Source organism: Melanerpes formicivorus, unplaced genomic scaffold (genome assembly GCF_026170545.1).
Source record: "Melanerpes formicivorus ecotype bairdi unplaced genomic scaffold, bMelFor1.0.p_v2 SCAF_13, whole genome shotgun sequence".
NCBI classification, from domain to species: Eukaryota; Metazoa; Chordata; class Aves; order Piciformes; family Picidae; genus Melanerpes; species Melanerpes formicivorus.
Genome location: NW_027142365.1, coordinates 860,351 through 875,872, shown reverse-complemented (window position 1 = coordinate 875,872; position 15,522 = coordinate 860,351). Strand labels below are relative to the sequence as shown.

The 15,522-nt window shown below is 49.7% G+C and overlaps 1 protein-coding gene across 1 annotated transcript in view; it reads right to left on the bottom strand.

Moving 5' to 3' along the window:
* GPR158 (G protein-coupled receptor 158) overlaps positions 1-15,522 on the bottom strand; it is a 124,065-nt gene that overhangs the window by 35,354 nt on the left and 73,189 nt on the right. Inside the window, exon 6 of the mRNA XM_068145757.1 lies at positions 7-116. Within this exon, the coding sequence (XP_068001858.1) occupies positions 7-116 (110 nt within the window). The remainder of the gene's footprint in view (positions 1-6; positions 117-15,522) is intronic.

Below are 15,522 nucleotides of genomic sequence, written 5' to 3'. Positions count from 1 at the left end.
AAATACCTGTGCAGCTTGAGCGTCACAGTTCCATACACAGTGGCAAAGCCCAGCAGCCGAACCCATCTGAGGAGCACACAGCGAAACACACTCGGCTCAAAGTACAGAATGACAACCTGCAGGGCAGAAAGACAGAGAGAGCTTCAGTACTGCTGCAATGCCAGAGTGCTGCTTCATCCAAATGCAGAACAGTTGCAGAGCAGGAGAGCAGACACACTCCAGCTCGCACTGCTGTATATTTAGGTTTCCTAGTAAAGTGGTGGGATGATCAGAGCCACCAGCTGGCACCGTCCTAGGCACCAGCTCCTTTGGAACAGAGCTGGCAAAAGCCCTGTGACAGACTGGGAGGTGACAACACTTTCAAATGCAATTCCACTGACTTTTCTTAACCCAGTGAAAACATGCAGCCAGAGAAGAAGGAGGACAGAACAGACCAGGCCATTTGCCCTCAGCTATCCTGGTACTGTGCAGCTGGTTTAAGTTTGGTTTGATGCACTCTCTTCACCAGGTTAGACCTCAAAGTCACTCCTGATAAACCTAGCAGAAAAGAGCTGCTCATTTTTCTCTGTCAACTACTCTGCCACACTAGAAACTACTACACCAGCTTCTCTCTGTCCAAACTCCCAAAAACTTGATGCCATATTCACTCTTTCTTCTTCCCCACCTTTCCCCTAACCTCTATCAAACCTCCCCATCCATCACCGCTCCTTTAATGAAAGTAATCTCTCTGCTCACATATGGATTTCTCTAGTGACAAGAACCAAAAGATCCTGCTGGCCTCTTGCTCTACCTACCAAGTACCATGCAGGAGGCCAACACTCAACAGACAGCAGCACGAAGGTATTTCTGCAGGTACAGTGTCTCTAGGGCATCATTACCAAGGAAGATGCCACCCTTCTCTAAACCAGGGCTGCTCAGCTGCTGGTCTCAGTCACAATCTGAAGCAGGAGGCCATTTCTTCTTGTTCCAACAGGTGCTGTCCTGAGGGACAAGCCCAGATTCAGATTCACAGAATGGTTTGAGCTGGAAGGGACCATAATGATCTTCCAGCTTCAACTCCCCTGCCATGGGCAGGGACACCTCCCACCAGCCCAGACTGCAAAAGGCCTCATCCAGCCTGGCCTTGAACACCTCCAGGGAGGGGGCAGCCACTACCTGGGACTCTGCTGTCCCAGGGATTTGGCTGTACCCTGCCCCTACTCTACCTGCAGACCCTGCCCGGTCCAGCTGAACTACAGAGTGCATCCCATCCATTTGAGCAGAACCTGGCAAAAGGACCCAGTGCAGCACAGCACAAAACTCCTTGGGTAATCCTGCTCTAGAGGAAGCAAGCACTGAAACATTTCAGGCCATCTGCCACAGCTTCATTTCGAGTCAGTACATTCTGGCAGCAGAGGTAGTATTGTGCCTACCGGCTGCCACATGATATTATTTTCCTAAGTAAATGCTGTTCCATGTGGGAATTCAAGCCCAGGATTTTGGCCAAAAGCCCAGGACTATGTCCTTTGGGTGACACAGACATATTTAGGATAGTGGGGGCAAAAATGGCAGACATGTGGGAGGAGAGAGAGAGAAGAAGCTGCTGTGCTTTGCTGGCATGGTTTTGTCTTGTGAAGTAGGCTCAAGCCATTTGATTAAAAACCCCTGGCTTGTTGAATCAATCCATGGGGCAAAAGGCAGCCTTGGTGCTTCCACTGCTACTGGGCTGACATGGACAACGTGGACATCCTGGGTGGTGGTCTCTTCTCCCTAATATCAGGTGACAGAATGAGAGGAGAGGAAATGAACTGAAATTGTGCCGGGGAGGTTTAGATCAGGTATTAGGAAACATTGCTGCAAGAGTGGTCAGGGATTGGAACAGGCTGTCCTGGGAGGTGGTAGAGTCACAGTCCCTGGAGGTGTTTGAGAAATGTGGGGACATGGCACTTGGGGACATGGTTTGATGGCCATGGTGGTCTCAGATTGAAGGTTGGACTTGATGATCTCCAAAGGTCTCTTCCAAATGAAACAGTTCTGTGACACTGTGATTTTCTGGGAATCTGACACATTCTTCTTGCAGGAAAGGGAACAGTATGCAGCAAAAGGACCCCTGCTCCTTGGAAGATCTAACTGCACCCCCCCACATGACCATGCCTCTGTACAGAGAACAGCCAGCAAGAAGCCTCTCAGAATGCCCTGGATGATAGCAACGACCTCTTATCCTAGCACACAGTTCTATGGATGAGGACAGCTGCAGAGGCAGAGCAAAGGCTGCAGGGCCAGAGCAGAGGCTATAGGGCCAGAGCAGAGGCTGCAGGGCCAGAGCAGAGGCTGCAGGGCTAGAAGAGGCTATAGGGCCAGAGCAGAGGCTGCAGGGCCAGAGCAGAGGCTGCAGGGCCAGAGCAGAGGCTGCAGGGCCAGAGCAGAGGCTGCAGGGCCAGAGCAGAGGCTGCAGCTGTAAACCTGCCTCCTGAGGCTTGCCAGAGGGTAGGAAGTAGCCTGTTTGATCTTTGAGTCCTACAAACCAGGAAAACAACGTCCAAAACAGAGTGGCACAGAGACTGCAAACATTTCAAAGCTGACCTGGAAGCAGCATTTCTCAGATGCCTGAAATGGGGAGGTCTGCAAACTTCCCAGGCACAGCAGGTTTTTGGCACACGGGGAACAGCTCTCTCTGCCGTGCGACCTGACACAGCGATTTCAGGGGCAGTTGCCTGCTGAAATATTAACTGCTTGTGTCTAGAAGGTCTCCCTGAGTTGCACTGAGACATGTGTATGAGCAGCTGAGGTGTCTGGCTAGCTCCCCACCAAGCAAGCCCTGCTCCAGTGCAGCCTGGTGCGAGCTGGCACGTGGCAGCTCACCAGGAGGGCTGCAGAGGCTCTGCTGGCAGAAGCTGCCCTCAGCTGCCCTCCGCACGCAGGCTCCTTTCAGCTACATCCTCACTCGGTGGTCAAGTCCACTGCAGCAGTGAGACTTGATCCAAGGCTGATTCCTTTTTGGGTCTTCCTCCATTGATATGCTGGAGAATAGTTACAAAGGCAAACATCCACTTCTGTGTATATTCCATGTATCCTCCTGTAATTTGCATGTGGGCCGGTCTGGACCAAGCTCTGAAGAGCAAAACTTGAACACTGATGTCTGGCTTGCTTCTTAGGCTTTCCAGAAGGTTATTTGATGAACATGTCATTGCTATTCCCATCAGGGCTCACTGGGATGCTCAGCTGACTGCCCTCTCTAAGCTTTTGTCAGCATTAAGTCTCTTACAAGCACAGTGAATTTTAGTGGCTCAGTTTTTAAACTGAATAATCTTTAATGGATTGGAGCCAAGGGGCTAAAGAAACACTGCCCTGGAAGCTCAGCACATCAAAGCCTCCTTCTCTGGAGGCTTTCAAAACCTGTCTGCACAAATTCCTCTGCAACCTGAGTTGGACTAGATGGTTTCTAGAGGGCCCTTCCACCCCTCAGCACTTTTGTGGTTCTGTGACAAGCCATGCCCAAGGTTTTCATCCTGGTAGAATCACATTCCTGAAAAGAATGTACCCTGGTGAAACGTCTGGCTGCTGCAGGCCACCCTTCACTCCCCCTAGCTAGAGAAAAACCCAACCAACCAAAGAAACAGCACAAAGAAGTCTTAGTTTTGTTTCACAACAGCCTTGTATACCTTCTGGTTACCAGAACCCCCATTCCCTTCTGTTGTTCCCACAGATAAGGCCTCCTTAAAGCGGCAAACAGCATGCAGCAAGGGGTTGCTGAGCTCCCCTCTCGGAGCGTAGGACGGGCAGAGGATTCACCCACACAGCCAGGCTGCTCTCAGCAGAACAAGGGAATCCCTCTGCAGCTCTGGAAGATTACCCTGCCCACCAAAAATCTGACAATGGTGCACCCTCCCTTTTTGTTTTCCTCCTGCCTTCCATCACGGCAGCAGCATCAATCTCATTACGGATGCTTGGAGGCTTTGCTGAGGGATGCCACAAACCTTCTCCTGTGCATCAGCAAAGGGGAGACCCTCTGCTGGGCCAGCTCCTGAAACCCAGCTCCATACTGCAGGTCAGCTTCTGCTCCCTGGGGCAAACCCATTTGGAAATCAGAAGAGAGGTCAGGCAGTGCCTGGTTGTGGAGCAGCTCCTGAGCTGTGCCTCACCTTTGCTGTCTGGACAGACACGCTTAGAAGTTGGCTTCTAACCCCCAAGTGATTCAAGCTGTTACTGCCCTTGCCACCACACTGCCTCTGCAGTCACGCTACCACTTGTGGAGGAGGAGATGAAAAGACTTTCTAAGGTCACCAGCTCACTGTCAAGTGTGTTTAGAGCTGGAGAATTACAGACGTGGGAGAGAGCCTGAGTGTGCTGACACAGCCCAGGTACTCAGGGGACATGATGAGCAGGCACAGGCTCTCTAAAGACAAGGGCTGAAGCCCATGCAGGCAGCCTGCCCACTGCAGCAGATTTTGGTTATCAGGACAGGCAGGACAGTGGAAGTGCAAAGGGAGTTGGCATTGAATAATTCAACATTTAAAAGCATAACAGACATTGCTCTCACAAGAATTCAGCCCATAATGAGCCTTGGAGCTTCGGTGCCATCGCTTCTTAAAAGGTATAGAGCACTTAGACAGACTCTCCAACAGAACCCCCCCGTCTCTCTGAGCCTAACAGTGAGAAAGGCTTTGATGCAACACAGAATATTATGTTGTTTTTCAGCTTAACTCCTCTGTGCACATCATAAAGCTGATGGATTTGGCCCTGCCCCTTGGGGACCAGATCCAGGTGAAACTGAGCTGACTCTCCCACGGTGCACTGACTTTCCCCTCATTTCCAAGTAACAAAATCTCTCTTAAAACTGTACCCAGAGAGCTCAAAAAGCCTCAGAGGAAACCTCCTGCTTTTCTTGTCTCGCTGCAGAATCTGCTGCCAGCACTCTGCACAGCTCATTGCAGGCCGTGGCACAGCCATTTAGGATAATGCCTTTTGGGCTAATTCCATTAACAAGCATCCAGGAGATACTGTGAAGAGATCCATCTGATCTGTTCCACTGCCCAACACCATCTGCCCTTGCCTGACTGCAGCTCTCTTGGGCTGTCTCTAGGCAGTTCTGCTGTGGAACAAGCCATCAGATGCTTCCTCCTGGGATCCTGCTGTGCTTCGAGATGGACACCTGCCTTCTTCTGCCACGGTTCCCTGCTTGGCTTCAGCACACAAAATATCCTCCTGGGTAACCTACAGCATCTTGAGTCCTAACACCAGGAAGGGATTTCCTGCAATGGGGCTGCTGCTTGCACCATTAGATGAGTTCCCATCCAAACTCCTGACAGTCTGGCACTCTGCTTTCTAGAAAAGGGACCAATGCACTTCCCATGGGCACGCTGCCACCTCACCAGATGGGCATGAATGAAGGCATTCATGAGCCCGTGTACACTATGGGCACCACATCTCCCTGTTGGAAACATGACTCACAGCTCAGAGCATCTGCTGAACTATTAGTGAATGCACAACTCATTACCACTCCTGCCCTGCCAGGGAGTGTTTCCGGTGCCACCACACAGAGCCTGCCAGGCTATGGGAAGAGCTGAGCATACACCCAGGCTAATCACAGGAGACTTCCTTCCATCTCCACCCCAGGTGGGTTTTTTAAGCCATAAGAGTTTATTGTAATAGTCCTATGGACACACAGTGCCTTCAAACCCTGTCACCCTTGCCAGCCTCACCATCCTCAAGCAGAGCTGTGCTGGGTCATTAGCTCAATGCCTCTGTAAAGCTTGGAGCTGCTGCAGAAACCACAGTAACTACTCAGCAGGTTTTATTCTGGCCTCTGAACTGGAACTGAACCAACTCTGCTGCTGGGGGCAATGCACTTCAGATGTATGTCAAAGCCAAAAAATACCACTTCAGATTCTCTGGGTTTATTGATAAAAGAAGACAAGTTTCCCCCGAGCCATCGACACAAGTCCAGCTTGGAAGCCTGCCTACTGCAATCTGGAATTCTCTTCCTGAGCTGCAGAATCACAGAATTGTCAGGGTTGGAAGGGACCTCAAGGATCATCTAGTTGCAACCCCCCTGCCACAGGCAGATCAGGTGGGTTGGATTTCTCCAGTGCCTGTCTCAAAACACGTGTGAACCCCCTGGCTGTGCTTCAGCAAAGCCATGTCTTGCCTGTGAAGTCCTCTGCACACAGGGTAAGCACAGAACCACCCACACTGGTGGAAAACACAAGGACAGGCTTCTAGAACCTGGCTCTCCAGAATGCTTTGCTGTCACCAAGTTTTACCACAGCCTCATCAGGCACTAACAGATCACTGAGCTCTTTATGGGATGTGGAGTTCACTTTGCCTCCTGGGAGATCTATCTGGTGATTAAGCAGACAAAGCCTTTGAGGTCATGCTGGTTTGACACCAGACTGCATACTTAGAACAGCTTTTGATTGATCTTTGATTATTTTGCCCCTCCCCCTGTTCATAAACCTGCTTGCAGCTAACCTCTGGCAGAGCACCTCTGAACAGGTGATTTTGTGGAAAATAAATGTCCCCCACCTTCCCCAGTGCCACCAGGTCTTTCCTCCAGTCTCAAGAGAAAGAGTGTTATGCCACAGACCCTACCAGCCCTGAAAGGTTCATTTGTAAGTGCCCTGAGCACATGGCCAGACAATGCATTTATTTGCCATAGATTCTAGCCTCCACTTAGCTGCCAGTGATCCAGCTTCAGCACTGCTGTTTACACAGGCCTCACGAACAGTTTCTGAAGTCAGGCAGCAAATAGGTAACATTTCTGGTCATTTGCTATAGATTTCTCTCTCAGAGATTCATTGGCTCACCTCTGGCACCTTGTCAAGGGTCAGGGTCAGGGCTGGCCACCAGATGAATGACAGAGGCTCCCTATGAACCCTTCTCCCTTCCCAAAGGGGAAGAGAAAGGGAACAGGGAGAAGAGCTGATGGGTTGGAATAGAGAACTGAAGCATCTGTGATGAAAACAATAACAAACCCATGAAATATATACAAACAAATACAAACCCAAGATGGAACACAACCCCTGGTGGCAATGACAGCATTGTCACCACTGATGCTGTGGGCAGGCAAAGTGGAATTCCCAGACTGGACTCAGCAGCAGATGGGAACCAGATTCAGGAGCTGGATCCTAGGACTGGATTCAGCAACACACAGTTTGGGATCAAAGGCAGACTGGACAAAGTCCTCCTTGGGTGCCAGCCATTGAAGGAGAGCTGGACTCTGGTGATCCCTCAGCTTCAGACTGAATTTGACATCCCTTGTTGGGCAGGTTAAGGTCCACTTGCCCCTACAGGTCCCACACCTCTTGCTTTGTGGCACCACAGTGTGGCACATAAGACCTAGCAGTGACTGTGGTTTCTGCAGGAGCAGGTGTAAGCAGGAGCCCTTCTGTGCTTAGCAGGAACTCTAACCATCAGTGCCCCCACTGCCAGAAGCAGCCACTGATGCAGGAACAAGCTGGGAGCTGCAGGAAGTGCAGCTGCTGAGGAGAGACCGAGCTGAGAACAGAGTTAGCTCTGGTGTAGCTCAAGCCAGGACACAGCCTCCCAGCTTTCAATGCCCTTATCCTAACAGCAACTTCAACAGCCTCAGAAGTCAGTCCCTGAAGACTTGAGAGCTGGCTGATCTCAGCAGTTCACAGCCTTCAAGCTGGCCAGATGTGGAGCTGGCTGGGGGTCAGAAGTTTCCACTGAGAGCAGAATGTTACCACAGAAGGTTTAAAATCTGTTTAAAGAAGATTTTTGAACACAGAAACAACTTTGTGTTTGAAAATCTAAAGCCCTGCACTCTGCAGTATCTTATCTTGTTAACCCCCAAACAATTTCAGAGTCACAGAGTCCTCAGGGTTGGAAAAGCCCTTGGAGATCATCAAACCCAACCTTCCCAAGCCCAAGCCTGGGACTGTAAGAAAAAGGAACCTTTAAGAACACGCTGGGGAAGCAGCCTACATTAAAATAAATCTTGCAAGAGCTGCAGCTAAATCAAGCCACAATCAAGTGAATTATTCAGAGCTACTTGCCAAGCAGACTTAAGGCAAGACATGGGTCATGAAGAAGACTCACAGAGACTTTTGCACTTCAGTGCAATACAGCTGAGATCCCTGCAAATGCACAGTGCAGGGAAGGGGCTGATGTGGCTGTTTTCAAACAGAGACTGCTACCTGGGAAACAAAAGATGCAGCTCTTTAGTTCCAAGGGCATCTTATCTCCTGGTCTTAGTCTAACCAAGGGGTTAGACTAAGTGTTTAACCAAGTGAGGTGTTTAACCAAGGTTGTGAGTGAAAACTACCCAACATTTTAGGTTCTTCAGGTGCCTCCTCCCTGGCTGCCTGCTCTCTCTGACCAATGCATTGGGCAGGATCACAAGTGGAGGCAGGAATGTTACTGACTCCAACTTTTAAGATGGTTACTTGGAAAGGATAAGAAGGACAGAGAAGGTCTTTGAAATATTCTGTCAAATGACAGCAAGGAGAAGGACAAAGCTGGCTGCTCCCCTCTGCAAGGAAGGTTTTGTGGCATTGATTTTGACAAGCAGTAATTCAGAAGAGCTCTCCCCAGCAAAGCCCAGGCAGAGATCTCAGTCCAGCCTGTGCTGATTAGTTTAGTGCAGACATCACTGCTGGAACTATTGACTTTTCATTTGCAGCTTATGTACCTGTAGCAACAACAGCAGCGTGGCCGAGCCAAAGGCCACTGTGTGACCAACCTCCAGAGGAAATGGTGGGGACACTCCACCTCTGAATGTTCCCAGAGCAGGAGCAGATGCTCACCTGGGCAATCTGCTGTCACCTGAGGCTACCAGCTTCAGCTGGGCTCATGGGTGAAGGGGGACGACAAGGGACATCCTCTGATGACATGGTCTATGTTCCCACTGGTCTCCAGTAGAATATTAAGCCAATTAGGTCATTAAAATAATTAATTACAGGTAATTAATGAAGTCCAGAAAAGCCCAGCTACAGCTGCACACTCAGCATCCACATTGGGGCAGAATTTCTACAGGGAATAGAAATCTGGAGTGGAGCTTCCACACCCCTGAGCTAGGGAAGCCAAGAGAAATGCCCAACTCCAAGCCAGTCAGCCTGAGCACCCTCTGTAATCACCAGGGAGCATCACAGGCACAGCATCCTTCTACAGGCACCTGAGGTGGGCTATGAGTGCTGCTCTCCAGAGTGCCTGCTGCTCTCCACAGGCTACAAAGGGAGCCTGGGGGTAAATGTGATGTTCAGAGTTCATTAAGAAGACCCCTGCATTGCAAGACTCACTCACAATCCTCAGCACTCCCTTGTTCTCACCTCTCCTTCACATGGCAAAGCTCTTCCTTCAACTCTGAAGTACCATAGAGGAAAACAAGCTGGGAAAGGCCTCAGAAATATTTAGCCTAATTTCACATTTACAACTAATTAAACTAAGGGTCTCAAAAGAGGCAAAATACTTCAAGACAATTCAACAGAGCTGGAAAGAAGCAGGCCTAGAACACAAAGTATGTTTTATGGATTTCAACTACCAGAGGGTGAAGAAACAGAGAGATGGAAACATGGGCATTAGATGGCTGAGGGCTCTGCTCTGACAGGACAGTGTCAGTTGCATTACAGAAGAAAGATGCAAAGCCTTAAGATGAGAGGCAGTGATCTCAGACTAGCCACACTGAACATGCTGTCAAGAAGCAATCTGGAGCAATACATCAGCAGCGTATCTGGATGAACTCACAGAAGCCTGAGAAGAATTCTTTACAGCTGTCAAGAGGAATCTTTCTTTAATAGCACAAGAACAATATCCTCAGCTCTGAAAGAGCAGTCTTCAAAGGCTTCAATGTGTGTAGGTGGCAACCAACTAAACAAACAGCAGAACAACAAATCAGAAGAGAAACCTCCTCCTGGAAAGGCTGCAGGGAAGTCACAAGTGGGAGGGATGGATCGCAGAGATATCTTCAGGAAACTGAGCATGGACTTGAAAAACTTTAAAGCAGTCTGTGAGGGTCATCAAGCAGCTGCTGAGAAGTTGGAAGTACAGTGCTGCAGGAAAGAGAAGAGCTGCACCACGTGAAGTCACTGACTGGGGGAACCAAGGGTAGTAAATTCTCCTCTGGAAAGCAAAGTCTGTGACACCTCAGGGATCTGTGGTGCTGCTCATCAACCGGAAATTCAGCAACAGTGAAATCCCTGAGGGAGAGCAGGCACATCTCACCTCCCTAAGCCTGCCTCTGCTAACCTTTGCAGACATTCTGCTTGTGCCCATCACTGCCTTGGCGGATGCCTAAGCAAACCTATAGGTGAAGCTGCTACTGCCTGGCCTGGGTCATTTCTTTCTCAATAAGAAACAGAGGTACCACACAAACTCTGGAGGTGCCAGGTTGTGTTTGATGGGCCAATTTGTTCCTCTGTGACATCTTCTACTGGCATGAAAACCTTCAGTCCTCTCTCTCACATAACTTCCAGCTCTTAGAGATTTGCTCTCCAGCACCCAGGAGAGCACCAGGCCTTGCAGATCCTGCTGCTGCGCTGTGCTCTCTCTGTAACTTAGGGCTGGGGCTCTGTCATTAAGAGAAGTGTAGAGAGGTAACTGTGGGTAAGGGAAAGACATTCTGAGGAGATCTTTTTTAATTATTTTGAGCATTTGGTGTGATTAAAACAACTCATCTACCCTCACTGCAGCAGTTAGCAGGTTTCTGCAGTTAATGCTCTACCCTGGAAAAGGACCAACTTCAAGCTTTGCTTTCCCAGTGGTAACAGTAGAGGTCCATATGCTACTCACTGCTCATACTAAAAAAAACCCCTTAAGCATTCATGGGAGGAGGTACTAAAAGCCAGGTCTCCCCCTCCCAGCCAGCAGGTAACCTAAGCAATAGGTAAAATATCTTCCCTGCTCCACTGGAGTCAGTTTGTGCTGATTCCCATTTACTGCTGCTTAAGGAAGCAAAGTGGAGGGGACTGACAGCAGCACAAGGGGCTGAGCACTCCCTGTGCTACAGCATCTCAGAGCCAAAGGGCTAAAGCTCCCTCCAAGGCAGCGGAAGTTTGTGTCTCCTGAGCCAGAGAGGGGAACTGAACCCGAGGGTCACATCCAGCACAAACCCACCAGCTGTGGGGTATTGGACAAAGAAGCTCTCCATGGGCTGGGGTTTTCACCACTTACACTTGGTAAGAAGCTAAGGCTTGCAGAGTGCACCTGAAGGGAGGGTTCAAATCCGCAGCTCTTTGTGAGGGAAGGCATTTCCCCCCTCCAAAAGTCAGGCAGATCATAAAGCACAAATCCCTCTCTCCTCAGCACGTCCAACTCCCCGGGCTGGCAGAGCAGGCACGCCGGCTGCTGCATCTCTGCCAGCACACAGCCCAGGGATGCAGAGGACCTCACCTGACCTCGAGGCAGCAGAATTAAGCCCTGCAATCTGGAGCTGCAGTGCCTACCCCTATGGCAAGTGGGACCCTTAGAAGACTTGCTGTGATACAAATTGAAGCATGCTAGGAAACACGTTCCCTGCCAAAGGCTTAACTAGTCAACCATCTTTGGTCTCCTCCTTTCAAGAGACTCTGACCAAAATAGCCATAACCACTACCTGCTGGTGCCCTCCTGTTGCTGCAGCTGCAAAAATCAAGCATGAGAAACATCACTCTTCCAGGGCAAGAGCTCTCATTTGCATTCCTGACACATCTCACTTGCACAGTCCACAAAATGCTTTCATTACCAGCTCAACAAAACAGCAGAAGGAGGCTTTCTCCAAATGTTCCACCCCTTCCTGAGCACAGGGGGAGTCCTCCAAACATCTCACCCATTTATCAATAAAGAGGCTCACCCTCCCTCAGGAGAGACACTCTGCTGCATTTTGTTGCTAGGCAATCCTCTGCATTTAGGAACAATTTATTTACATGAACTTCCTCTTCCATCCTCCCTACCAAGCTGCTTGGGGTGTTGGATCAACAATTGTACAGCAAAAACAGCAAAAAACCCCAAAAAGCAGAAGGACCAAATATTTAGGAGCAGAATGAACAAACACTTGTCACCAGAACCAGGAATGAGATGGCAAACAGAAAGCCAAAACAACAACCTCCAACAGGCCAGGGAGAAGCAGCAGGTTTGAAAAGAGAAGTCAGGCTGTAGAGACAGAGGAAGGAGATCAAAGAGCCAGGTGGGGAGGCCCCACATGAGAGACTGGCCAGAAGAAACCCTTCAGGAGCAGAGCTGAGAGTACTCGGGCAGCCATGACCTTCCTTTTCTTCAAGGGAGTTGAACACTTGCTATTTATATCCCAACTCTTCATGACTGAAACCAAAGCCATCCAGTCAGAGGCTGACAGGATTGCTTGTGACACGTCTGAGAAACACGCAGCGCTTCGGAGAGGCTGAGGAAATGAGCCCAGCAGGCTCACAGCATCACGCTGCAGCGTTTCAGCCACTGCAGGCAAGTGACACAGAGAGGGGAGGGAAAAACCCCAACCCAAACCCCAGCCCACGTTTCTCTGAACTTGCTTGGGCAAACCCAAACCCTCCAGAGTGTCTGCAGTGCTCCCTAGACCAGCAGAGCACCTGGGCACTGTCCAGCAACAGAGACCTCTGTCCTGCTTTTCTCCCTCAAGTGGTTTCAGCTTTCTTTTCCCCCCCCCTGTTCTCTAACCTATTTCTTAATCAGTTGTGACTAAACCTTACTTCAAGTTAGATCACAGTCCCAAAGCTCTTTTTTTTTCCTCTTCTTGGGTTGGAAATAACAAAGAATGGATCTTCTTGACTCAGCTATCTTCTCAGGAGTTCTTTGACAGCTTGCTTGCTTGTCTCATCTGATCCAGAGCTGGACCCTTGCCATCAGTCTAAACAACAACATGCTAATCATGGCATAACAAGATTATTTGTTACCTATTATGAAATTGATTTCATGTCTACAAGCTCCTGACCACCTCTCATGTCTGCTATACACACTGGGCAGTCAAAACAGCTCAGGAGGGGCAGGGATCTGCTGGAGAGAGTCCAAGGGAGGGCTACCAGGATGCTGCAGGGACTGCAGCACTGCCTGGGGAGGAGAGGCTGAGAGCCCTGGGGCTGTGCAGTCTGGAGAGTCCATCAATATCTGAGGGCTGGAGGTCAGGAAAGAAGGAACAGGGACAGGTTCTGCTCACTTGTGCCTGTGACAGGACAAGGGGCAATGGATGGACACTCCAGCACAGGAGGCTCCACCTCAACATGGGGAAGAACTTCTTTACTGTAAGGGTCACAGAGTCCTGGAGCAGGCTGCCCAGAGAGGTTGTGGAGTCTCCTGCTCTGGAGCCTTTCCAGCCTTGTCTGGATGTGTTCTGTGTGTCCAGTGCTGGATTCTATGCTCCTGCTCTGGCAGGGGCTTGGACTCAAAGATCTCCAGAGGTCCCTTCCAACCCCTAACATCCTGTGACCCTGTGAGTCACAGTGCCCTTCACAGCTACATCATTTGATGTGAAGGGCTTTAGATGTTACCAGGTTAGCTCAGTTTACAGATCCTTGAGGAAAGCCCAGAATGCTAGAGGTTGCTTTTTGAAATGCAGCAAGCAGTGATGGCTCTTACCCTAAAGAGAAGAGATGTCCTGCCTGAGAAATGAGGTGCTCCTTATTATCTGTTACTCCCACAACAGCCAGAGAAAGTCATCTCAGGTCAGGGTTGAAGCAGATCAAGTCTCTTTTCCTGCAAGCCTAGTGCTTGCATGTCTGCTGGTTCCAGAACAGTTCCACAGAGCAGTGAAAAACATTATTTACTGTAATATTCTTGGTGACATCAGAGACTGGCAGACAGTGGCAAATGTTTTTGTGTTACTGAATCTATTGTCTTGCTTAAAACTTACACTGTAGGTATTTCACAGAACCACAAAACACTAGGGGTTGGAAGGGACCTTGAAAGATCCCTGAGTCCAAGCCCCCTGCCAGAGCAGGGACACCCAGGGCAGGTCACACAGAACATCCAGGTGGGTTTGGAAAGTCTCCAGGGAAGGAGACTCCACAGCCCCCCTGGGCAGCCTGCTCCAGGGCTCTGTCACCCTCACAGTGACAAAGTCTCTCCTTATGTTCACATGGAATTTCCTCTGCTCCAGCTTTCCCCCAGTGCCCCTTGTCCTGTCCTTGGCCATCCCTGAGCAGAGCCTAGCTCCAGCCCTGCACATCTTTATCCCCAGGAGTGAGGGCAACCCTCAGGCTGCTCTGTTCCAAGCCCCAGCTCCCTCAGCCTGGCCTTGCAGGGAGATGTTCCACTGCCTGCAGCCCTTCTAATGCCCCCCGGGACACCACTGGCCTTCTTGGCCACAAGGGCACATTGCTGGCTCGGGAGCATCCTTCTGTCCACCAGGACCCCCAAGTCCCTCTCCTGCTCTCCAACAGGTATTTAGGGCATTTTCTGATTCAGCTATCTTCATCAAACAGAGCATCTGATTGTCTCACAGAGCCTTATGTTGATACAGATGTTCATTAGGGTTCTAAAGGACTTGTTCTGCCAGCACTTTGCCTCCTTGCAGCAACAACTGGTGATTACTTGAACACAAAGTGCCTGCTACTATGGCAGAAACTTATTTGGATAATGATTTCAGAGATGTAAATGTGCCCTGAGGCTTAGAAAGCAGATACAAGTTTAATAAATACAGATATAAATAGCTAGCTGCACAGCCCAGCACACAGACTGACTTCAAGTCAATGCCATCAATAAAGAGAGAAAAAAGAATGAGCTGATTCCATGGGGCAGGAAGCTCTGCCAGAGCTCCAGAACAACCTCAGCATGCTGCTGATTTCAGACTGGGAGTACTGAGAGCACCTGTTCTGCACCCCAGAAGGAACTGCATTTGAGAAGGATCAGGCCAGTCGACAAACCAAGCAAGATCAGTAGGTTTCACAGCCACAAATATGAAGAACATGCAGAGTACAACAGAGATCATTTATGTAATATCTATTTATATGAGTTTATAGATATATCCTTTTGGACTCTGACTGATGTAACAACTTGCACTTGGATTGAGATGGAAGAGCAGCTCTGAAGATTAAATCATCTCCTCCAGGGTTTAGAAGCAGGGCTTATATGAACTATTTCCTATAGAAACTCCCAGACTTCAAAGGAAGACAAAACTCTGAACATGATCAAATACTTGAAGGAAAAGCAGAAGGAACTTCATCATCCCAACCAAGCCTCCTTCCTGAACTTCATTACAGCCTGCACAGAATCCCAGAGTGGTTCCGAGCCCTCTTCAGTTGTTAGCGTCTAGGAGCCAGCCTTGGTGGCAAGGTCAGACCAGGAGACTGAGTAACCTCACTGAGGCCATGGAAAAGCAGTGTTAAATCCCTGATTAGCTTGAGAGCTCAAAGACCATTATGTGCAGCAGTATGCCAAGCATGAGGCAGCTCTGTGATCTCTCAGCTCAGGCTAGCAGAGGTGCTCCAGTTTCCACGGACGGCTCGAACACATTCAGTCTGCACCTCAGAAGCTGAGGTCAGCCTAACCCAGAGCAGGCTGCCTAACAAAGCCATGGTGCCAGGACCACGCAGCAGCTGACTCAAACAGTGACTTGAGTAACCCTGGGACCTTTGCTTGCTCTTGTCCCTCGACACTGCA